This window comes from Nerophis lumbriciformis, linkage group LG18, assembly GCF_033978685.3.
Source record: "Nerophis lumbriciformis linkage group LG18, RoL_Nlum_v2.1, whole genome shotgun sequence".
NCBI lineage: Eukaryota > Metazoa > Chordata > Actinopteri > Syngnathiformes > Syngnathidae > Nerophis > Nerophis lumbriciformis.
The window spans coordinates 39,532,501-39,558,533 of record NC_084565.2 but is presented as its reverse complement, the minus strand read 5'-3'; the positions used below and the strand labels follow the sequence as shown (position 1 = coordinate 39,558,533).

Sequence of the window (26,033 nt, the reverse complement as noted above, 5' to 3'; positions counted from 1 at the left end):
TCTAAGGTCCTAGTTCGAGGATGGATGATGTGTGTATGGCCTGTAGACCTGGCACAGTGTCTAAGGTCATGCTTTGAAGATGGATAGATGGATGGATGGATGAAGTGTGTATGGCCTGTAGATCTGGCACAGTGTCTATGGTCATGCTTTGAAGATGGATTGATAGATGGATGGATGAAGTGTGTATGGCCTGATGGATTGATGGATAGATGGATGGATGGATGAAGTGTGTATGGCCTGTACACCTGGCACAGTGTCTACGGTCCTAGTTCGAAAATGGATGGATGGATGGATGAAGTGTGTATGGCCTGTAGACCTGGCACAGTGTCTAAGGTCCTAGTTCGAAGAATGATGGATGGATGATGTGTGTATGGCCTGTAGACCTGGCACAGTGTCTAAGGTCCTAGTTCGAAGATGGATGGATGGATGATGTGTGTATGGCCTGTAGACCTGGCACAGTGTCTAAGGTCATGCTTTGAAGATGGATAGATGGATGGATGGATGAAGTGTGTATGGCCTGTAGATCTGGCACAGAGTCTATGGTCATGCTTTGAAGATGGATTGATGGATCGATGGATGGATGAAGTGTGTATGGCCTGATGGATAGATGGATGGATGGATGAAGTGTGTATGGCCTGTAGACCTGGCACAGTGTCTAAGGTCCTAGTTCAAAGATGGATGGATGATGTGTGTATGGCCTGTAGATCTGGCACAGTGTTTAAGGTCCTGGTTCGAAGATGGATGAATGAGTGAGATAGATGGATGGATGGATGGATGAAGTGTGTATGGCCTGTAGATCACACACAGTGTCTATGGTCATGGTTCGCAGATGGATTTATAGATGGATGGATGGATGAATGAATGGATGGATGGATGGATGAAGTGTTTATGGCCTGTAGACTTGGCACAGTGTCTATGGTCCTGGTTCGGAGATGGATGATGTGTATATGGCCTGTAGACCTGGCACAGTGTCTATGGTCATGGTTCGAAGATGGATGGATGATATATGGTCATGGTTTCGAAGATGGATGGATGAAGTGTGTATGGCCTATAGACCTGGCACAGTGTCTATGGTCCTGGTTCGAAGATGGATGGATGGATGAAGTATGTATGGCCTGTAGACCGGGCACAGTGTCTAAGGTCATGGTTCAAAGATTGATGGATGGATGAAGTATGTGGCCCAGGTCTAAGGTCAGGTACTCGCCCTCAGCGTGTTGTTGGCGCTGGTGACGACCATGCGAGGGTTCCCGCTGCTCTTGGTGGTCAGCTGGGCGTGAAAGACCTGCTTGAGGAGTTTGTTGGTGGAGGTGTCCACCAGCTGGATGAGATCGTCGCTGAGGGTGTCGCGGTTCTTCTCCAGGAAACCTTGAGGGCAGCAAGCAGTGCTGAGAAGCCGGTGGAAGCGTAAAGATGGAAGACCTCGTACCTTTGGAGTCGTAGTAGACCACGCCAGCAAAGTGATGGACTCCAAAGTGGCTCTCATAGTCGTTCTTGGGGGCGACGTAGACGCTCCCCTTCCCGTGGACCTGGTTCATCTTCTGCAGCATGGTGGCGTCTGTGCCCTGAGGAGCCACACAAACCCAGGTCACACCTGCTCTGGCTGTGGACCGGGAGGAGGACCAGGACCGGGACCTTGGGGAAGTTGCTCTCCTCGTCGATGAGCGCCAGCATGTTGAGCGCCTTGTTGGCCAGCGCGTCCAGCGTGTCCTGGTTGTCCTTGTAGTCGATGCGCTCCCACACGATGCTCTCCCGGGCGTACTCGTCCTGCTCCAGCTTGAAGACGTGCTTGACGAAGAACTGCTGCAGCTGCTCGTTGGCGTAGTTGATGCACAGCTGCTCGAAGCTGCTCACAGAGACCAGGATGGCATCGCAGAGAGAGAGACAGAGAGCTTTGTGTCTCACTGACCTGTTTGTGCTGAAGTTCTCAAAGCCGAAGATGTCAAGGAGGCCGATGGACTGCCTGACCTCGCTGGAGTCCTCGGGGGCCGGCTTGTAAATGGCCGCATTGATCTTGTCCACCACCCAAATGAAAAGCCGGCCGTAAATAGCCTGGGCAGACCATAAAGACAATTACTTGGTCACACAGAAGATATGTTTGGACCTTCACTGTCTGTGTTTGGATCTTCATCATCTTTGCACTCTGGATTTATGGAACTCACTTGTTTTCCTTTGGTCAACTCATTTTTTTCATGCTGACAATGTGATTGAATTTGAAATTTGAGCGCAAAATTGATGTGCTTACAAATTCAGTTTGTCAAAATACAGTCTTTTAAAATGTAGTGTAAAGATTCAGTGTGAAAAAAATCAGTGTAAAAAAAAAAAATCAGTGTAAAACAATCAGTTTAAAAAAAAGGGTATAAATAGTTAGTATGAAAAAAATTGGGTAAAAAAATTCACTGTAAAAATATGTCAATGTAAAAAAAAATCAGTGTATAAATATTTAGTCCAAATACAAGTGTATAAAAACTCAGCGTAGAGAAAATCAATGCAGTGTAAGAAAATTCAATGTAAAAAAAAAAAAAAAAATCTGTGTTATAAAAAATCAGCATATAAATATTTAGTCTAAAAATAGTGTATAAAAACTAAGGATTAAAAATTAATTGTATAAAAATTGTGTAAAAAAATCAGTGTAAAAAAAATCAGTACCGTAAATAAATATTTAGTCTTAAAAATAGTGTTTAAAACTCAGTGTAGAAAAATTCCGTGCAAAAAAACAAAAAATTAAAAAATAATCAGTGTATTTAGTGTAAAAACTCATGTAGAAAAATCAGTACAGAAAAATGTTGTGTAAAAAAATTACTGTAAAAAATTCAGTGTGCAAATATTCAGTGTTAACATTTTTTGTAAAAATTATGTGTAAAAAAAAAAAAAGTATATAAAATATTAAAAATAGTGTATAAAACAGTGCAGAAAAAAGTGTGTAAATGACAAAGTCAGTGTAAAAAAAATCAGTATATAAATATTTTGTCAAAAAATAGTGTATAAAAACTCAGTGGAAAGAAATTTAGTGCAAAAAAATTATTTGTAAAAAAAAAAAATCAAGTGTAAAAACAGTGAGCATTCAGTGTAAAAAAGTGTGTATAAAAACTAAAAAAAATCAGTGCAGAAAAAGTCAGTGAAAAAAAAATCAGTGTATAAATATTTACTGTAAAAAATAGTGAATAAAAATTCTAGTGTACAAATATTCAGTGTAAAAAATCATGTGTAAAAATTCAGTGTAAAAAAAAAAGTATATAAAATATCACATTAAAAATAGTGTATAAAAACAGTGCAGACAAAATGTGTGTAAATGACTGATACAAAAATTCAGTGTACAAATAATCAGTGTAAAAAAGGTGAGTGTACAAAAAACCTGTATACAAATATTTAGTCAAAAAAATAGTGTATAAAAACTTAGTGTAAAGAAATTTAGTGCAAAAAAAATTATTTGTAAAAAAAAATCAGTGTAAAAACAATGAGCATTCAGTGTAAAAATAGTTTAAAAAACTAAAAAAAATCACTGCAGAAAAATTCAGTGAAAAAAAGAATCAGTGTATAAATATTCAGTGTAAAAAATAATGTGTAAAAAATGTATATAAAAATTATATTAAAAATAGTGTATAAAAACAGTGCAGAAAAATGCGTGTGAATGACTGATACAAAAATTCAGTGTACAAATATTCAGTGTAAAAAAACTCTGTATATAAATATTTAGTCAAAAAAATAGTGTACAAAAACTCAGTGCAAAAACATTTTTTGTAAAAGAAATTCGTGTAAAAACAGTGAGCGTCCATTGTAAAAAATAGTGTATAAAAACTAATAATCAGTGCAAAAAAATTTAGCGTAAAAAAATCAGCGTTAAAAAAATCAATATAGAAATATTTAGTCTAAAAAATAGTGTATAAAAACTCAGTGCAAAAAAATTTTGCGTAAAAAAATCAGCGTTAAAAAATCAATATAGAAATATTTAGTCTAAAAAATAGTGTACAAAAAGTCAGTGTAAAAAAAAAAACTCAGTACAGAAATATTCAGTGTAAAAAAATCAGTGTATAAATTGGAAAATAGTGTGAGTAGTTTTACTTTATTCTAGCTTTATCTGACAGTGGTTTTTACTTTGAAATATGCTAACATGTGACTTAAAACATTGTCTGTACAATTAAAACTGCGACCATGGACACAGTTTGATGCTGGAACAGACAAACTTATTTTACATAATTAATTAGTCGACCATCTTCACAGATGGAACCTTCTGCCGCACCTTCATCTTCAGGAGACCAGACTGTGTGCACAATTCAACTATTTCCACTCTTTCTCACGTAAAACCAAATGTGCTCCCCTGGCATGCAGCAACAGAAGACATAAAAAAAGCACAATGGTGGCTCTGTGTGATGTTACTTTGACAAAGGCGTCCCTGCCGTCCACAGCCTGGGCCGAGGTCAGCACTTTGGTCACGCTCTCTCGGATGGTCATGAAGGAGCGCTGAGTCAGGCTCTTCTGCAGCACTTTCGGGTCCACCTGCAGGGCAACCACAGGAAGTGCTAATTCACACACCCGCGCTGTCAATCACAGCTGACACGGTGAGGCGTTCAAGTGCACTGCGTAAATCTGCGAAAAAGTTTTTTTTAGACAGCTTTTTTGATGGAGTTGGGCTACAAAAGAACCCAGTCAGTGACTAATTGTAGCATGCAGCTGGACTTGTGGGGTCACGACAGTGTGACGTGTTGTGCACTATCAATGGGGACATTTCACATTGCAACAGATACGGTACCGATTACCGCCAAATGGATATCAATACCCCTTATGTCTTGCATGTCTGGAGGAATTGTCAATGAAGAATTTTTTAAGTCAGTACAAATGTTTGTGTACCTAATTATTATTAATAATAGATCATAAATGTACATTTAAAAGTGAGCAGATAATAATATTTTGTTTCTTACACTTCAAAGCACGGCTGTCAAACTCCAAATGATAACCTGCTTTGATAGCGCGAGTCAAGATGACAAGCAGATACTGTATTAGTTTTTAAACATCTTATCATATTTATGTGTACAACATATGCAGTTTTTATTTTTCACATCTTATAATATTATGTGTAGAACATTTGTCAACCCAAACTGTCAAAACAAATGACAATAAATGAAAAGAACAAACACATTTAGCCACAAAAGGCTTCATTATTTCTAGCCTGTTGCAGGCCACTTGAATAATGTCAAATGACATGGTGAGCCACAATAAATACAGTCATGTAGCGGGCCAAATTAAATAATGGAGCCAACCACATAAAATGACATGACGGGTCGCTTAAAATTATGTAGCGGGCCACATAATATGATGTAGCGGGCCACTTTTAAATAATGTGATAGGCCATTTTAAATAATGTGGTGGGCCTCTTTAAATATTGGGAAGGCCCACATAAAATTAGGTTGCGGCCACATAATATGATGTGGCGGGCCATTCAAATAATGTGGTGGGCCATTTTAAACGTGGTGGCGGGCCACTTTAAATGATGTGGCGGACCACGTAAGATGACGTGGCGGGCCAAGTAAAATGTAGTGGCAGGCCACTTAAAATAAAGTGGCGGGCCACTTTAAATGACATGGCGGGGCGGGCCACGTAAAATGACGTGGCGGGCCTCGTAAAATGACGTGGCGGGCCTCGTAAAATGACGTGGCGGGCCTCGTAAAATGACATGGCGGGCCACCTAAAATGACGTGGCGGGCCAGTTTTAAATAACGTGGCGGGCCTCTTTAAATATTGTGACGGCCCACATAAAATGAGGTAGCGGCCACATAATATGATGTGGCGGGCCAAATCAAATAATGTGGTGGGCCATTTTAAATGTGGTGGCGGGCCAAATTAAATGACATGGCGGGCCACGTAAGATGACGTGGGGGGCCAAGTAAAATGATGTGCGGGGCCAAGTAAAATGATGTGGCGGGCCACTTAAAATAAAGTGGCGGGCCACATAAATGATGTGGCGGGCCACATTAAATGACATGGCGGGAAGGCCCACATAAAATTAGGTTGCGGCCACATAATATGATGTGGCGGGCCATTCAAATAATGTGGTGGGCCATTTTAAACGTGGTGGCGGGCCACTTTAAATGATGTGGCGGACCACGTAAGATGACGTGGCGGGTCAAGTAAAATGTAGTGGCAGGCCACTTAAAGTGGCGGGCCAATTTAAATGACATGGCGGGGCGGGCCTCGTAAAATGACGTGGCGGGCCTCGTAAAATGACGTGGCGGGTCACCTAAAATGACGTGGCGGGCCAGTTTTAAATAACGTGGCGGGCCTCTTTAAATATTGTGACGGCCCACATAAAATGAGGTAGCGGCCACATAATATGATGTGGCGGGCCAAATCAAATAATGTGGTGGGCCATTTTAAATGTGGTGGCGGGCCAATTTAAATGCCATGGCGGGCCACATAAGATGACGTGGGGGGCCAAGTAAAATGATGTGGCGGGCCACTTAAAATAAAGTGGCGGGCCACATAAAATGATGTGGCGGGCCACGTAATATGATGTAGCGGGCCAATTTTAAATAACGTGGCGGGCCTCTTTAAATATTGTTACGGCCCACATAAAATGAGGCAGCGGCCACATAATTCAAATAATGTGGTGGGCCATTTTAAATGTGGTGGCGGGCCAATTTAAATGACATGGCGGGCCACGTAAAATGACGTGGGGGGCCACATAAAATGACGTGGGGGGCCACGTAAAATGACGTGGCGGGCCACTTAAAATAAAGTGGCGGGCCACATAAATGATGTGGCGGGCCACATAAATGATGTGGCGGGCCACATAAAATGATGTGGCGGGCCACGTAAATGATGTGGCGGGCCACGTAAAATGATGTGGCGGGCCACGTAAATGATGTGGCGGGCCACATAACATGACGTGGGGGGCCAAGTAAAATGACGTGGCGGGCCACATAAATGATGTGGCGGGCCATATAAATGATGTGGCGGGCCACGTAAAATGATGTGGCGGGCCACGTAAAATGATGTGGCGGGCCACATAACATGACGTGGGGGGCCAAGTAAAATGACGTGGCGGGCCAAGTAAAATGACGTGGCGGGCCACATAAATGATGTGGCGGGCCACATAAATGATGTGGCGGGCCATATAAATGATGTGGCGGGCCACGTAAAATGATGTGGCGGGCCACGTAAAATGATGTGGCGGGCCACGTAAATGATGTGGCGGGCCACGTAAAATAAAGTGGCGGGCCACGTAACATGACGTGGGGGGCCAAGTAAAATGACGTGGCGGGCCACATAACATGACGTGGCGGGTCACTTAAAATAAAGTGGCGGGCCACGTAAAATAAAGTGTCGGGCCACATAAATGATGTGGCGGGCCATGTAAAATGACGTGGCGGGCCACGTAAATGATGTGGCGGGCTACGTAAAATAAAGTGGCGGGCCGCGTAAAATGATGTGGCGGGCCACGTAAAATGATGTGGCGGGCCACGTAAAATGATGTGGCGGGCCACGTAAAATGATGTGGCGGGCCACGTAAAATGATGTGGCGGGCCACGTAAATGATGTGGCGGGTCACGTAAATGATGTGGCGGGCCACATAAAATGATGTGGCGGGTCACGTAAATGATGTGGCGGGCCACATAAAATGATGTGGCGGGCCACATAAAATGATGTGGCGGGCCACATAAAATGATGTGGCGGGCCACGTAAATGATGTGGCGGGCCACGTTAATGATTTGGCGGGCCACGTAAAATAAAGTGGCGGACCACGTAAAATAAAGTGGCGGGCCACGTAAAATAAAGTGGCGCGCTACATTAAATGTGGTGGTGCATAAAACAGTGTAGTGAACCACTTCAAATAAAGTGGCCTGACATTTGCAAGTATGCATTAATTTCATTTTGTCCCAGGTGTGTTGCCGTAGTCTTTGCCATTAAGTTGAACTTTTGTATCAATGAAATCTAAAGTGGTTGAAAAACAATGGAGCAACAAACATCCATCCCTTCTTCTCTCAGAAGAACTAGGATGCCATCTACTGTGCAGACTTGTAGCTACATCTGTTGCCAGTCCCATTATAAAGTGTTTATGAGCCAGGGCAAACAGTAGGGATGTTTCACATTCGATACACGGCACATTCGCAATTTTTGCTACTTTTGTGTGCGACCATGTGGTCATAAATGTTGATTGTTCAATAATAAAATGTACATTTTTAATAAAGTTAAAGTTAAAGTACCAATGATTGTCACACACACACTAGGTGTGGCGAGATTATTCTCTGCATTTGACCCATCACCCTTGATCACCCCCTGGGAGGTGAGGGGAGCAGTGGGCAGCAGCGGTGGCCGCGCCCGGGAATCATTTTTGGTGATTTAACCCCCAATTCCAAATAATAAGACATGTGAGCTAATAATAACTGTGCTATCCACTTGTATTGCATTCATTTTCCTTTACCCCAGGTGTGTTGCCGTAGTCAGGAAGTAGTCTTTGCCATTAAGTTGAATGTTCCAGTTTTGTGTTGCATCCTACAAAGTGTCTATACTGTAAGTAGTGTACTTATTACACACCAGCTGTTTGATTGTAACATTTTTCCTTAACAAATTCAAAAGGTATTGAAATCACCATAAAAAATTAAAAAAATCGCTAATGCTAATTAGTAGCATGTATATGGCATATCCAATGCAAATTAGCATCGAGCTAGCACATGTTGAAACGTGGAGCCTCGCTTTTCTATCAGGCACGCTTGCTTTGTTGGCATGGAAAGTGACATTACTTAGAGGCAGTGCACTACGAGCCCGCTTGTTTGCCCGCCAAGTGTTTGAGCCGTTCAGCAAAAGGTACCAAAATATGGCACCAATTGGTTTTATGTGAAGAGGTGGTTTTGAGGAAACATTTGTAGTGACTGATTATACTTGGCGACAAAGGAGAGTGGACTTCACCTCCAACAGTTGGCCGGCCATGTCGAAGTGCGAGGAGGCGAGGACGTCGCATCCCTCCAGGTTGTTGACGATGGTTCCTGAGGAGCGAGTCCGTCAGAAGTCTCGCAGAACACGCCTGGCAAATCCGCGCACTCACCCTCGAAGCTGACGTTGCCAAAGTGCAGGATGGCGGCCAGCAGCTTGCAGATCTCCCAGGTGTCGTTCTCCGTGAACATGAGGATCTTCAGAGCCGAGCGGAAGTGAGCGTACTCCTTCACGTCGTCACGGCCTTCACAGCTGGTGCACTTGCCCTGGTGGGACACACACTTTGTGTTGGTTCACACCCCGACATTAACTCTGCAAGGAGCCCAACACGGACGTTCATTTGTGCCTGAATTTTGTTGTTTTTTTTTACACCAAATTCATACACTACATTGTTTTCATTTGAATTTCTTGAACTGATTTTTTTTTTTTACATCAAATTATGCTGACAACTTTATTGAATACAAATGTGTGTGTTTAAAAATGCAGTTTGTTCAAATCCATCCATCCATCTTCTACCGCTTGTCCCTCTCAGGGTGGCGGGGGTGCTGGAGCCTACCCCAGCTGCATTCAGTGTTTTACAATGTGATGTAAAAAAATCATTGTAGAAAAACTCAGTGTAGGGATTTTTGTTGCTTCAAAACTCAAGACTGAAGCAATCGATCAGGTGGAAGAACACGTCAGTATTGGTGGGTGTTGACTTTTAAAGCAACAAAAATCCCCGCACTCAATTTTCTTTTACACTCAGTTTTTAATCACTGAATTTGTTTTACGCTAAATGTTTTACACTGGATTTTTTAACAGAATGTTTTACACCAATTTTTTTCTGCAAATAATTGTTTACACTGATTTTTTACACCAAATTTTTCTGCACTGAATTCCTTTTACATTCAATTTTTAGTCTCTGAATTTTTTTACACTCAATTTTTAAACACTGATCATTTAACACTGAATTTTTAAATACTGATTTTTTTTTTTTACACAATTTATTGTACACTGAATTTTTCTGCACTGATTTTTTTTTTACATATAATTTAATGTGTCCTGAATTTTTCTGCATAGAATTTTTTTTAACACAATTTGTTTTACAGTGATTTTGTTTCCAATGCATTTTTTACAATGATTTTTTTTCCACATTGAAGTTTTTTTAAACTACATTTTTTTACACTAATTGCTTTTTACTCTGAATTTTTATACACTGATTGTTTTTCCACACCAAATTATAACATAATTTTTCTGCATGGAATTATTTTTACACCAAATTTTTAACACTGTTTTTGTAAATACTGATTTTTTTTACAACCAATTTTTCTGCACTGAATTATTTTTACACATAATTTACTATACACGGAATTTTTCTGCACATAATTGTTTTACACTGAGTTTTTTTTTACAATGAATTTTTTAAAACTACTTTTTATTAACTAATTGCTTTTCACACTGAATTTTTATACAATGTTTTTTTCCCACCTAATTTTTATTCCACCAAATTTTAACTTAATTTTTTTGCATTGAATTCTTTTTCCACAAAATTTTTCTGCACTGGATTTTTTTTACGCATAATTTATTGTACATTTAATTTTTTTGTCCTGAATTTTTCTGCATATAATTTATTTTAGACAAAAATCACTGTAAAAAAACTGTGATTTTGTTTCAATTGCATTTATTTACATTGATTTTTTTTTCACATTGAAGTTTTTTTAAACTACATTTTTTTACACTAATTGCTTTTTACCCTGATTTTTTCCACACCAAATTTTAACATAATTTTTCTGCATGGAATTATTTTCACACCAAATGTTTTACACTCATTTTTAACACTGTTTTTGTAAATACAGAATTTTTTTTTTTACAACAAATTTATCTGCACTGAATTATTTTTACACATAAATTATTATACACTGAATTTTTCTGCACAGTTTTTTTACACTGAGTTTTTTTTTTTACATTTAATTTTTTTTAACTACTTTTTATTAACTAATTGCTTTTTACACTGAATTTATATGCAATGTTTTTTTTCCCACCACATTTTTTTGCATTGAATTATTTTTCCACTAAATTTTTCTGCACTTAATTTTTATTTTTTTTACATAGAATTTGTATACAACGATTTTTTTTTACACTATTTTTACAAACTGAATTTTTAACCAAACAAAGCTGTAGTCAATGAAATTGTCAGCATAATTTGATGTAAAAAAATTCAGTTCACAAAATGAAAATGCAAAAATTAAGATGACATAAATTCAAAAAAGCTTTCGTAGTGAGAACACCAATAAAATGGCCATAGGGCAGTACCATGGTCAGATAGTTGTACTGGGCGGCGGTCCCGAGCGACAGGATCTTCTTCTGCTCTGCCGACATCCCCATCAGCATGTAGTAGAAGACGTGGTAGTTTCTCTCCTCAGGCGCCTGCGTGTGAGCGAGTGTTAGACAACATGGCAACCAAGGCCTCACCTGTCCCCCACCTGCCGACAAACTCTGGACTTCTCCAGCAGGTATTGCTCGATGCGAGCCCCCTCGATGGCGCCCCCTTTGGTGAAGTTGATATCGATGTACTTCCCGAAGCGGCTGGAGTTGTCGTTGCGTATGGTTTTGGCGTTCCCAAAGGCTGAGAGGTCAACAGGCGTCAGGAGAGGACAGGAAGCAAGAAGAACTTTTGGAGCTTTACCTTCTAAGATGGGGTTGGCCTCCAGGATCTGCTGCTCGATCCAGGAGTGCTGACCGCTCACCGCCGCCAGGAACTGCAGCATCAGCTTGGTGCTCTCCGTTTTGCCTGCTCCCGACTCGCCACTGGAGAGGAAGACGTCAAAATCAAAGCCAGAGAGCGGCACGTAAAGGAAGACGTCAAAATAAAAGCCAGAGAGCGGCACGTAGAGGAAGATGTCAAAATAAAAGCCAGAGAGCGGCACGTAAAGGAAGAGGTCAAAATAAAAGCCAGAGAGCGGCACATAGAGGAATAAGTCAAAATAAAAGCCAGAGAGCGGCACGTAAAGGAAGAAGTCAAAATAAAAGCCAGAGAGCGGCACATAGAGGAATAAGTCAAAATAAAAGCCAGAGAGCGGCAAAAAGGAAGACGTCAAAATAAAAGCCAGAGAACGGCACAAAGGAAGACATCAAAATAAAAGCCAGAGAGCGGCACAGAGAGGAAGACGTCAAAATAAATGCCAGAGAGCGGCACGTAAAGGAAGAAGTCAAAATAAAAGCCAGAGAGCGGCACATAGAGGACGACGTCAAAATAAAAGCCAGAGAGCGGCACGTAAAGGAAGAAGTCAAAATAAAAGCCAGAGAGCGGCACGTAAAGGAATAAGTCAAAATAAAAGCCAGAGAGCGGCACGTAAAGGAATAAGTCAAAATAAAAGCCAGAGAGCGGCACGTAAAGGAATAAGTCAAAATAAAAGCCAGAGAGCGGCACATAGAGGAATAAGTCAAAATAAAAGCCAGAGAGCGGCACGTAAAGGAAGAAGTCAAAATAAAAGCCAGAGAGCGGCACAGAGAGGAAGACGTCAAAATAAATGCCAGAGAGCGGCACATAAAGGAAGACACCAAAATAAAAGCCAGAGAGCGGCTCAAAAAGGAAGAAGTCAAAATAAAAGCAAGAGAGCGGCACGTAGAGGAAGACGTCAAAATAAAAGCCAGAGAGCGGCACGTAGAGGAAGACGTCAAAATAAAAGCCAGAGAGCGGCACGTAGAGGAAGACGTCAAAATAAAAGCCAGAGAGCGGCACGTAAAGGAAGACATCAAAATAAAAGCCAGAGATCGGCACATAGAGGAAGACGTCAAAATAAAAGCCAGAGAGCGGCACATAGAGGAAGACGTCAAAATAAAAGCCAGAGAGCGGCACATAGAGGAAGACGTCAAAATAAAAGCCAGAGAGCGGCACATAGAGGAAGACGTCAAAATAAAAGCCAGAGAGCGGCACATAAAGGAAGACGTCAAAATAAAAGCCAGAGAGCAGCACATAGAGGAAGACGTCAAAATAAAAGCCAGAGAGGAAGACGTCAAAATAAATGCCAGAGAGCGGCACATAAAAGGAAGACGTCAAAATAAAAGCCAGAGAGCGGCACGTAAAGGAAGACGTCAAAATAAAAGCCAGAGAGCAGCGCATAAAGGAAGACGTCAAAATAAAAGCCAGAGAGCGGCACATAGAGGAAGACGTCAAAATAAAAGCCAGAGAGCGGCACATAGAGGAAGACGTCAAAATAAAAGCCAGAGAGCAGCACATAAAGGAGATGTCAAAATAAAAGCCAGAGAGCGGCACATAGAGAAAGACGTCAAAATAAATGCCAGAGAGCGGCACATAAAGGAAGACGTCAAAATAAAAGCCAGAGAGCGGCACATATAGGAAGACGTCAAAATAAATGCCAGAGAGCGGCACATAGAGGAAGACGTCAAAATAAAAGCCAGAGAGCAGCACATAAAGGAGATGTCAAAATAAAAGCCAGAGAGCGGCACATAGAGAAAGACGTCAAAATAAATGCCAGAGAGCGGCACATAAAGGAAGACGTCAAAATAAAAGCCAGAGAGCGGCACATAGAGGAAGACGTCAAAATAAATGCCAGAGAGCGGCACATAAAGGAAGACGTCAAAATAAAACCCAGAGAGCGGCACATAGAGGAAGACGTCAAAATAAAAGCCAGAGAGGAAGACGTCAAAATAAATGCCAGAGAGCGGCACATAAAGGAAGACGTCAAAATAAAAGCCAGAGAGCGGCACATAGAGGAAGACGTCAAAATAAAAGCCAGAGAGCGGCACATAGAGGAAGACGTCAAAATAAAAGCCAAAGAGCGGCACATAAAGGAAGATGTCAAAATAAAAGCCAGAGAGCGGCACATAGAGGAAGACGTCAAAATAAAAGCCAGAGAAGAAGACGTCAAAATAAATGCCAAAGAGCGGCACATAGAGGAAGACGTCAAAATAAAAGCCAGAGAGGAAGACGTCAAAATAAATGCCAGAGAGCGGCACATAGAGGAAGACGTCAAAATAAAAGCCAGAGAGGAAGACATCAAAATAAATGCCAGAGAGCGGCACATAAAGGAAGAAGTCAAAATAAAAGCCAAAGAGCGGCACATAAAGGAAGACGTCAAAATAAAAGCCGATTCTCACGTCAAACGATCCTTGATTCAAACCGATTCTCGAGACAAATGATCCTCGATTCAAACCAATTCTCGATATAACACAATTCTCGATTCAATCTGCTTCTGGATTCAACACGATTCTCGATTCAACAGGATTCATGATTCAAACCGATTCTCCATTCAATTGTTTGTGTCTGATAACCAACAAACAAATGTCCTTTTTTTAAAGAGCCGTTCAAAAGACTCGATTCATTCACGAACGTCCCATCTCTAGTATCTTCAAGTAATTAAGATCAGCGAGCAACAACAACATTTAAATACAGGTAAAAGCCAGTAAATTAGAATATTTTGAAAAACTTGATTTATTTCAGTAATTGCATTCAAAAGGTGTAACTTGTACATTATATTTATTCATTGCACACAGACTGATGCATTCAAATGTTTATTTCATTTAATTTTGATGATTTGAAGTGGCAACAAATGAAAATCCAAAATTCCGTGTGTCACAAAATTAGAATATTACTTAAGGCTAATACAAAAAAGGGATTTTTAGAAATGTTGGCCAACTGAAAAGTATGAAAATGAAAAATATGAGCATGTACAATACTCAATACTTGGTTGGAGCTCCTTTTGCCTCAATTACTGCGTTAATGCGGCGTGGCATGGAGTCGATGAGTTTCTGGCACTGCTCAGGTGTTATGAGAGCCCAGGTTGCTCTGATAGTGGCCTTCAACTCTTCTGCGTTTTTGGGTCTGGCATTCTGCATCTTCCTTTTCACAATACCCCACAGATTTTCTATGGGGCTAAGGTCAGGGGAGTTGGCGGGCCAATTTAGAACAGAAATACCATGGTCCGTAAACCAGGCACGGGTAGATTTTGCGCTGTGTGCAGGCGCCAAGTCCTGTTGGAACTTGAAATCTCCATCTCCATAGAGCAGGTCAGCAGCAGGAAGCATGAAGTGCTCTAAAACTTGCTGGTAGACGGCTGCGTTGACCCTGGATCTCAGGAAACAGAGTGGACCGACACCAGCAGATGACATGGCACCCCAAACCATCACCCAACCATGCAAATTTTGCATTTCCTTTGAAAATCGAGGTTCCAGAGTCTGGAGGAAGACAGGAGAGGCACAGGATCCACGTTGCCTGAAGTCTAGTGTAAAGTTTCCACCATCAGTGATGGTTTGGGGTGCCATGTCATCTGCTGGTGTCGGTCCACTCTGTTTCCTGAGATCCAGGGTCAACGCAGCCGTCTACCAGCAAGTTTTAGAGCACTTCATGCTTCCTGCTGCTGACCTGCTCTATGGAGATGGAGATTTCAAGTTCCAACAGGACTTGGCGCCTGCACACAGCGCAAAATCTACCCGTGCCTGGTTTACGGACCATGGTATTTCTGTTCTAAATTGGCCCGCCAACTCCCCTGACCTTAGCCCCATAGAAAATCTGTGAAAAGGAAGATGCAGAATGCCAGACCCAAAAACGCAGAAGAGTTGAAGGCCACTATCAGAGCAACCTGGGCTCTCATAACACCTGACCAGTGCCAGAAACTCATCGACTCCATGCCACGCCGCATTAACGCAGTAATTGAGGCAAAAGGAGCTCCAACCAAGTATTGAGTATTGTACATGCTCATATTTTTCATTTTCATACTTTTCAGTTGGCCAACATTTCTAAAAATCCCTTTTTTGTATTAGCCTTAAGTAATATTCTAATTTTGTGACACACGGAATTTTGGATTTTCATTTGTTGCCACTTCAAATCATCAAAATTAAATGAAATAAACATTTGAATGCATCAGTCTGTGTGCAATGAATAAATATCATGTACAAGTTACACCTTTTGAATGCAATTACTGAAATAAATCAAGTTTTTCAAAATATTCTAATTTACTGGCTTTTACCTGTATCAGTAACTATACATTCTAAAAAGAGCAGCAGTGAACAAAAAATCAGAAAAGCCAATCCAAATAAAAAATACAAATAACTAAAAACAATTAAAAATACTAATAATTTTAAAAAGTAAATCCTAATCTTGCTATGCTTCCTTTTGACTCTGACTCATTTTCTAGTCCAGCTGTCAGGCGGGTGATGCTGTATTTGCATGAGCATAAACACTGGCTCACAAACGAACAGCCAATCGGCTCATCGTTTACTTAGAAGACCATTCAAACTATTCTTAGTGGATCTAACATAATAGTGAGAGTCCAGTCCATAGTGGATCTAACATAATAGTGAGAGTCCAGTCCATAGTGGATCTAACATAATATTGTGAGAGTCCAGTCCATAGTGGATCTAACATAATAGTGTGAGAGTCCAGTCCATAGTGGATCTAACATAATATTGTGAGAGTCCAGTCTATAGTGGATCTAACATAATATTGTGAGAGTCCAGTCCATAGTGGATTTAACATAATATTGTGAGAGTCCAGTCCATAGTGGATCTAACATAATATTGTGAGAGTCCAGTCCATAGTGGATCTAACATAATATTGTGAGAGTCCAGTCCATAGTGGATCTAACATAATAGTGTGAGAGTCCAGTCCATAGTGGATCTAACATAATAGTGTGAGAGTCCAGTCCATAGTGGATCTAACATAATAGTGTGAGAGTCCAGTCCATAGTGGATCTAACATAATAGTGAGAGTCCAGTCCATAGTGGATCCAACATAATAGTGAGAGTCCAGTCCATAGTGGATCTAACATAATAGTGTGAGAGTCCAGTCCATAGTGGATCTAACATAATAGTGTGAGAGTCCAGTCCATAGTGGATCTAACATAATAGTGAGAGAGTCCAGTCCATAGTGGATCTAACATAATAGTGAGAGTCCAGTCCATAGTGGATCTAACATAATAGTGAGAGTCCAGTCCATAGTGGATCTAACATAATAGTGTGAGAGTCCAGTCTATAGTGGATCTAACATAATATTGTGAGAGTCCAGTCCATAGTGGATCTAACATAATATTGTGAGAGTCCAGTCTATAGTGGATCTAACATAATAGTGAGAGTCCAGTCCATAGTGGATCTAACATAATATTGTGAGAGTCCAGTCCATAGTGGATCTAACATAATAGTGTGAGAGTCCAGTCCATAGTGGATCTAACATAATATTGTGAGAGTCCAGTCTATAGTGGATCTAACATAATATTGTGAGAGTCCAGTCCATAGTGGATTTAACATAATATTGTGAGAGTCCAGTCCATAGTGGATCTAACATAATATTGTGAGAGTCCAGTCCATAGTGGATCTAACATAATAGTGAGAGTCCAGTCCATAGTGGATCTAACATAATAGTGTGAGAGTCCAGTCCATAGTGGATCTAACATAATAGTGAGAGTCCAGTCCATAGTGGATCTAACATAATAGTGAGAGTCCAGTCCATAGTGGATCTAACATAATAGTGAGAGTCCAGTCCATAGTGGATCTAACATAATAGTGAGAGTCCAGTCCATAGTGGATCTAACATAATAGTGAGAGTCCAGTCCATAGTGGATCTAACATAATAGTGTGAGAGTCCAGTCCATAGTGGATCTAACATAATAGTGAGAGTCCAGTCCATAGTGGATCGAACATAATAGTGTGAGAGTCCAGTCCATAGTGGATCTAACATAATAGTGAGAGTCCAGTCCATAGTGGATCTAACATAATAGTGAGAGTCCAGTCCATAGTGGATCTAACATAATAGTGAGAGTCCAGTCCATAGTGGATCGAACATAATAGTGTGAGAGTCCAGTCCATAGTGGATCTAACATAATAGTGAGAGTCTAGTCCATAGTGGATCTAACATAATAGTGAGAGTCCAGTCCATAGTGGATCTAACATAATATTGAGAGTCTAGTCCATAGTGGATCTAACATAATAGTGAGAGTCCAGTCCATAGTGGATCTAACATAATAGTGTGAGAGTCCAGTCCATAGTGGATGTAACATAATATTGTGAGAGTCCAGTCCATAGTGGATCTAACATAATAGTGTGAGAGTCCAGTCCATAGTGGATCTAACATAATATTGTGAGAGTCCAGTCCATAGTGGATCTAACATAATAGTGTGAGAGTCCAGTCCATAGTGGATCTAACATAATAGTGAGAGTCCAGTCCATAGTGGATCTAACATAATAGTGAGAGTCCAGTCCATAGTGGATCTAACATAATAGTGAGAGTCCAGTCCATAGTGGATCTAACATAATAGTGTGAGAGTGCAGTCCATAGTGGATCTAACATAATATTGTGAGAGTCCAGTCCATAGTGGATCTAACATAATAGTGTGAGAGTCCAGTCCATAGTGGATCTAACATAATAGTGAGAGTCCAGTCCATAGTGGATCTAACATAATAGTGAGAGAGTCCAGTCCATAGTGGATCTAACATAATAGTGTGAGAGTCCAGTCCATAGTGGATCTAACATAATAGTGAGAGTCCAGTCCATAGTGGATCTAACATAATAGTGTGAGAGTCCAGTCCATAGTGGATCTAACATAATAGTGAGAGTCCAGTCCATAGTGGCTCTAACATAATAGTGAGAGTCCAGTCCATAGTGGATCCAACATAATAGTGAGAGTCCAGTCCATAGTGGATCTAACATAATATTGTGAGAGTCCAGTCCATAGTGGATCTAACATAATAGTGAGAGTCCAGTCCATAGTGGATCTAACATAATAGTGTGAGAGTCCAGTCCATAGTGGATCTAACATAATAGTGAGAGTCCAGTCCATAGTGGATCTAACATAATAGTGTGAGAGTCCAGTCCATAGTGGATCTAACATAATATTGTGAGAGTCCAGTCCATAGTGGATCTAACATAATAGTGAGAGTCCAGTCCATAGTGGATCTAACATAATAGTGAGAGTCCAGTCCATAGTGGATCTAACATAATAGTGTGAGTGTCAAGTCCATAGTGGATCTAACATAATAGTGAGAGAGTCCAGTCCATAGTGGATCTAACATAATAGTGAGAGTCCAGTCCATAGTGGATCTAAAATAATATTGTGAGAGTCCAGTCCATAGTGGATCTAACATAATAGTGAGAGTCCAGTCCATAGTGGATCTAACATAATAGTGAGAGTCCAGTCCATAGTGGATCTAAAATAATATTGTGAGAGTCCAGTCCATAGTGGATCCAACATAATAATGAGAGTCCAGTCCATAGTGGATCTAACATAATAGTGAGAGTCCAGTCCATAGTGGATCTAACATAATAGTGAGAGTCCAGTCCATAGTGGATCTAACATAATAATGAGAGTCCAGTCCATAGTGGATCTAACATAATAGTGAGAGTCCAGTCCATAGTTGATCTAACATAATAGTGAGATTCCAGTCTATAGTGGATCTAACATAATATTGTGAGAGTCCAGTCCATAGTGGATCTAACATAATAGTGTGAGAGTCCAGTCCATAGTGGATCTAACATAATAGTGAGATTCCAGTCTATAGTGGATCTAACATAATATTGTGAGAGTCCAGTCCATAGTGGATCTAACATAATAGTGTGAGAGTCCAGTCCATAGTGGATCTAACATAATAGTGTGAGAGTCCAGTCCATAGTGGATCTAACATAATAGTGTGAGAGTCCAGTCCATAGTGGATCTAACATAATAGTGTGAGTGTCAAGTCCATAGTGGATCTAACATAATAGTGAGAGAGTCCAGTCCATAGTGGATCTAACATAATAGTGAGAGTCCAGTCCATAGTGGATCTAAAATAATATTGTGAGAGTCCAGTCCATAGTGGATCTAACATAATAGTGAGAGTCCAGTCCATAGTGGATCTAACATAATAGTGAGAGTCCAGTCCATAGTGGATCTAACATAATATTGTGAGAGTCCAGTCCATAATGGATCTAACATAATAGTGTGAGAGTCCAGTCCATAGTGGATCTAACATAATAGTGAGAGTCCAGTCCATAGTGGATCTAACATAATAGTGAGAGTCCAGTCCATAGTGGATCTAACATAATAGTGAGAGTCCAGTCCATAGTGGATCTAACATAATATTGTGAGAGTCCAGTCCATAGTGGATCTAACATAATAGTGTGAGAGTCCAGTCCATAGTGGATCTAACATAATAGTGAGAGTCTAGTCCATAGTGGATCTAACATAATAGTGTGAGAGTCCAGTTCATAGTGGATCTAACAAAATAATGAGAGTCCAGTCCATAGTGGATCTAACATAATAGTGTGAGAGTCCAGTCCATAGTGGATCTAACATAATAGTGAGAGTCCAGTCCATAGTGGATCTAACAATAGTGTGAGTCCAGTCCATAGTGGATCTAACATAATAGTGAGAGTCCAGTCCATAGTGGATCTAACATAATAGTGAGAGTCCAGTCCATAGTGGATCTAACATAATATTGTGAGAGTCCAGTCCATAATGGATCTAACATAATAGTGTGAGAGTCCAGTCCATAGTGGATCTAACATAATATTGTGAGAGTCCAGTCCATAGTGGATCTAACATAATATTGTGAGAGTCCAGTCCATAATGGATCTAACATAATAGTGTGAGAGTCCAGTCCATAGTGGATCTAACATAATATTGTGAGAGTCCAGTCCATAGTGGATCTAACATAATAGTGAGAGTCCAGTCCATAGTGGATCTAACATAATAGTGAGAGTCCAGTCCATAGTGGATCTAACATAATAGTGAGAGTCCAGTCCATAGTGGATCTAACATAATAGTGAGAGTCCAGTCCATAGTGGATCTAACATAATAGTGAGTATTATTGTTGGGGTAAACAGCATTAGATGTATTTTTGACAACTCTTGCCAATTGTTCGTGTCTGATACCCGACAGACAAATGTTTTTTTGGTTGTTTTTTTTAAAAGAGCCGTTTAAAAGACTCGATTCGTTCGCAAAGGTCCCATCCCCAGTTCTGACAGCCCCAAGGGCATCACCTGATGACGCAGCACTGGTTCCTGCGGTTGCGGCGCATTTTGAAGAAGCAGCTGTCGGCGATGGCGAAGACGTGCGGCGGCAGCTCGCCCAGTCGCCGGTCCGTGTACATGTGCACGTGCTCGGCCGTGTAGAGCGGCAGCAGCTGGTAGGGGTTGACCGCCACCAGGATGGAGCCTGTGAACGTCTGCAAAGACACACCTTATTGTTGAATGTCATTCAATACAATGTACTTTCTTGTTATACAGCGGGGGGGTGTCCAAACTACGGGGGCCGAGTGTGGCCCGCCGGCATCTTCAGTGTGGCCCGCAAGATGTTATGAGTTTTAAGAGGCGTGTTTCCAAATTAATTTCCAAATAATTGAAATAATGTAAGGTGACCACCATCTTGTGGACAGCGTGAGTAAATCAGGTCAATAACCATGAACTGTGCGTTTAAGTGTGAGAAGCACAGCATTTATTTATATGACCAATCCAAAAATTACACACACACACACCTAATGAGATACAGAGATTAAAAAATAAATAAAAAAATGTACCACGCACATACCGAAATCAAACACAAGTTAAAAAACGCACAAATGGATCTAATCTCACACACACACACACACACACACACACACACACACACACACACACACACACACACACCTAATGAGATACAGAGATTTAAAAAAAAAAAAAAAATTTACCACGCTCATACCGAAATCAAACAAGTTAAAAAACACACATATGGATCTAATTACACACACACACACACACACACACACACACACACACAGAGATACGGACAGATTTATTTTATTTTTATTTTTATTTTTTATTTTTTTTACACGCACAAACCAAAATACGGACACAAGTTAAAAAACGCACAAATGGATCTAATTACACACACACACACACACACACACACACACACACACACACACACACACACACACACACACACACACGAGATACGGACAGATTTATTTATTTATTTTTTATTTTATTTTTTTACACGCACAAACCAAAATACGGACACAAGTTAAAAAACGCACAAATGGATCTAATTACACACACACACACACACACGCACACACACACACACACACACACACACGCACACACACACACACCTAAGGAGATACAGAGATTTTTTAAAAAAAGAAAAATTTACCACGCACATATCAAAATCAAACACAAGTTAAAACACGCACAAATGGATCTAATCACACACACACACACACACACACACACACACACACACACACACACACCTAATGAGATACAGAGATTAAAAAAAAAAAAAAAAAATTTACCACGCACAAACCAAAATACGGACACAAGTTAAAACACACACAAATGGATCTAATTACACACACACACGCCGTTTGAGATAGGGACAGATTAAAAATAAATAAATAAATAAATTTACACGTGCACGTACACACACACACACCGATTGAGATACGGATTTTTTTTTTAACACACGCACAAATCGAAATACAGACACAAATTAAAACCCGCACACACGGATCTGATTACACGCACACACACAGATTGAGATACAGACACACAAATTAAAACACACAAACGCAGATCTGATCACACGCACACGCACACACACACACACACACGTTTGAGATGGGGACAGATTTGGGGGCGGTATAGCTCGGTTGGTAGAGTGGCCGTGCCATCAACTTGAGGGTTCCAGGTTCGATCCCCGCTTCCGCCATCCTAGTTACTGCCGTCGTGTCCTTGGGCAAGACACTTTACCCACCTGCTCCCAGTGCCACCCACACGGGTTTAAATGTAACTTAGATATTGGCTTTCACTATGTAAAGCGCTTTGAGTCACTTGAGAAAAGAGCTATATAAATATAATTCACTTCACACTTCATTTAAAAAAAATAATTAAATGTACACGCGCACGTACACACACACACACACACACACACACACACACACACACACACACACACACACACACAGATTGAGATATGGACAGATTTTATTTTTATTTTTTTTACACACGCACAAATCGAAATACCGACACAAGTTAAAACACGCACAAATGGATCTAATTACACACACACACACACGCCGTTTGAGATAGGGACACATTTTTAAAAAATTATTACATTTACACACGCACGTACACACGCACGTACACACACCGATTGAGATACGGATTTTTTTCTTACACACGCACAAATCGAAATACAGACACAAATTAAAACCCGCACACACGGATCTGATCACACACACACACACACACACACACACACACACACACACACACACACAGAGAGAGATTGAGATACAGACACACAATTGAAAACAAACACAAACGCAGATCTGATTACACACACACACACAGATTTTTTTTTAAATTACACACGCACACACACACACACAGAGATACGGACAGATTTCTTTTGTTTTGTTTGTTTGTTGTTTTTTTTACACACACACAAACCGAAATACGGACACAAGTTAAAACACGCACAAATGGATCTAATCGAAATAACCAAGTTAAAACCGGCACACAGGGATCTGATTACACACACACACACACACACACACACACACACACACACACACACACACACACACACACACACCGTTTGAGATAGGAACATATTTAAAAAAATAATTAAATTTACACACGCACGTACACACACACACACACACACACACACATTGAGATACGGACAGATTTAATTTTTTTATTTTTTTTATTTTTTTACACACATCGAAAATACGGACACAAGTTAAAACACGCACAAATTGATCTAATTACACGCCGTTTGAAATAGGGGCACATTTTTAAAAAATTATAAAATTTACACACGCACGTTCACACCGATTGAGATAAGGATTTTATTTTATTTTTTTTTTTACATACGCACAAATCGAAATACAGACAAATTAAAACCCGCACACACGGATCTGATTACACACACAGATTTTTTTTTTGATTACACACACACACACTATTTTATTTTTATTTTTATTTTATTTTTTATACACACGCACTAACCGAAATATGGACACAAGTTAAAACACGCACAAATGGATCTAATTACACACACACACACACATCGATTGAGATACAGATTTATTTTTTTTACACACGCACAAATCGAAATACAGACAAATTAAAACTCGTACACACTCACACACAGATTGAGATACAGACACACAAACGCAGATCTGATTACACACACACACAGATTTAAAAAAATAAATCACACACGCACACAGTCCTGATTACACACACACACTGATTGAGATACAGAGATGTTTTTTTTAACACACGCACAAATCGAAATAACCAAGTTAAAACCGGCACACAGGGATCTGATTACACACACACACACACACACACACACACACACACACACACACATCGATTGAGATACAGATTTTTTTTTTTTACACACGCACAAATCGAAATACAGACAAATTAAAACTCACACTCACACACAGATTGAGATACAGACACACAAACGCAGATCTGATTACACACACACACACAGATTTAAAAAAATAAATCACACACGCACACAGTCCTGATTACACACACACACTGATTGAGATACAGAGATTTATTTTTATTTTTTTTTCACACGCACAAATCGAAATAACCAAGTTAAAACCGGCACACAGGGATCTGATCACACACACACACACACACACACACACACACACACACACACACACACACACACACACACACACACACACACACACACAGATACTGACAAAAATCTATTTTTTTGTTTTTACACACACACCAAAAATGGAAATACGGACACAAATGCACACACAGATTGAGCGACAGACACACAAATGAGCACACTTAGATGTGAATCAGGTTGCAGACGCACATATTGAGCAAATAGTTTTGCTCCAATGACACTTTAAACATGTCCTGTAGAAAATATTGTGTTGTTGTTAGCTACAGTAACTAGCTACGAAGCTAAGAAAGAAAAGATTCAGTTTTGGTGCAGATCCAGGTAAAGGTACAGATTGTTGTATTTTTCTGTGTTTTTAAGGGTCACCACCTTGGCTCTTTTATATGTTTGCAATCACACACGCACTGAACATTCCCCTTTCTCGGCAAAAACTGCTCGCCGGTCTCCATGGAGACAGCTGATAAAAGGAGGGTGGGGGTCAAAGTCTGCGATTACGGGCGGCATAAAAGCGGGGCGGGTCAACTCACATAGATGATGCCGTCCTTGTGTCGCACCAGGAGGTTCCTGAGGAGCCCCGCCTCGTTGAGGTCCCCCAGCCTTATCATGTCATCCACGCCCTGGACCGAGGTGGGGTGCATGGGCCGCAGGGCGCCCTCGCTCTTCTTGTTGACCTTGTGCTCCTGGACGGGAGTTTTTGTGGAAGTGAGGTCATCAAGAAGACTTCTTCTACATTTTTTTTACCTTTCCTTCATCGTCGATGAGCTGGAGCTGCCCGGTGTCGGTCACCTTCACCTGGGCCCCGATGGGCACGCCGACCCCGGAGTCCACCCAGACAAAATCCCCCTAGTGGTTAGAGAACATCACAAGTGAGCACATGCTTCTGACCAATGATACTTGAGCCTTTTTACCTTGGACAGGTGCATCACTGCGGACATCTGTGAAGAACAAAACAATCATCATCATATCTCATGCATTATTCCACACTTCCTGCCTAACTAACCACTCTGTCTTCTGATTGGCTGAAATAAATGACACGCTTGTAATGATTATGTCTATTTGGAGCTTTTCAACGTGAACAAATGCCTCTAAAAGGGATAAAGAAGGAAATAAAAGTGTCCGGTCAGTTCCTTACCTGAGGGTTTCGTTTCTCCGGCAAAGCTTTCTTGATGCTGCCTTCACTTTAACGACACTGAAGCAGGAAGTTTTTCGCCGGTGTTGTCACTTCTTTTTTTACGATCTGTTTGACTTTGCTCCTGCGGAGCCACCCATACAGTGACGTCAAACAGTGGAGGAAAGCAAGTCCACGTGATCAAAAGTCTACATACACTTGTAAAGAACATCATGTCATGGCTGTCTTTGAGTTTCCAATCATTTCTACAACTCTTATTTTGTTGTGATGTAGTGATTGGAGCACATACTTGTTGCTCACAAAAAGCATTCATGAAGTTTGCTTCTTTTATGAATTTATTATGGGTCTAC

At 40.6% G+C, this 26,033-nt stretch overlaps 1 protein-coding gene across 1 annotated transcript in view; it reads right to left on the bottom strand.

The window, feature by feature from the left end:
- The window catches only part of myo7ba (myosin VIIBa), a 92,231-nt gene extending 66,747 nt beyond the window's left edge, over positions 1–25,484 (bottom strand). Inside the window, exons 1-14 of the mRNA XM_072915128.1 lie at positions 25,463–25,484; positions 25,296–25,397; positions 25,082–25,234; positions 20,876–21,060; positions 11,591–11,712; positions 11,388–11,530; positions 11,218–11,331; positions 9,038–9,191; positions 8,902–8,978; positions 4,375–4,494; positions 1,907–2,049; positions 1,633–1,843; positions 1,427–1,562; positions 1,205–1,365 (exon numbers count right to left, since the gene is read on the bottom strand). Of these exons, the coding sequence (XP_072771229.1) occupies positions 1,205–1,365; positions 1,427–1,562; positions 1,633–1,843; positions 1,907–2,049; positions 4,375–4,494; positions 8,902–8,978; positions 9,038–9,191; positions 11,218–11,331; positions 11,388–11,530; positions 11,591–11,712; positions 20,876–21,060; positions 25,082–25,234; positions 25,296–25,397; positions 25,463–25,477 (1,836 nt within the window). The 5' untranslated portion in view covers positions 25,478–25,484. The remainder of the gene's footprint in view (positions 1–1,204; positions 1,366–1,426; positions 1,563–1,632; positions 1,844–1,906; positions 2,050–4,374; positions 4,495–8,901; positions 8,979–9,037; positions 9,192–11,217; positions 11,332–11,387; positions 11,531–11,590; positions 11,713–20,875; positions 21,061–25,081; positions 25,235–25,295; positions 25,398–25,462) is intronic.
- Positions 25,485–26,033: the final 549 nt, after the last annotated feature.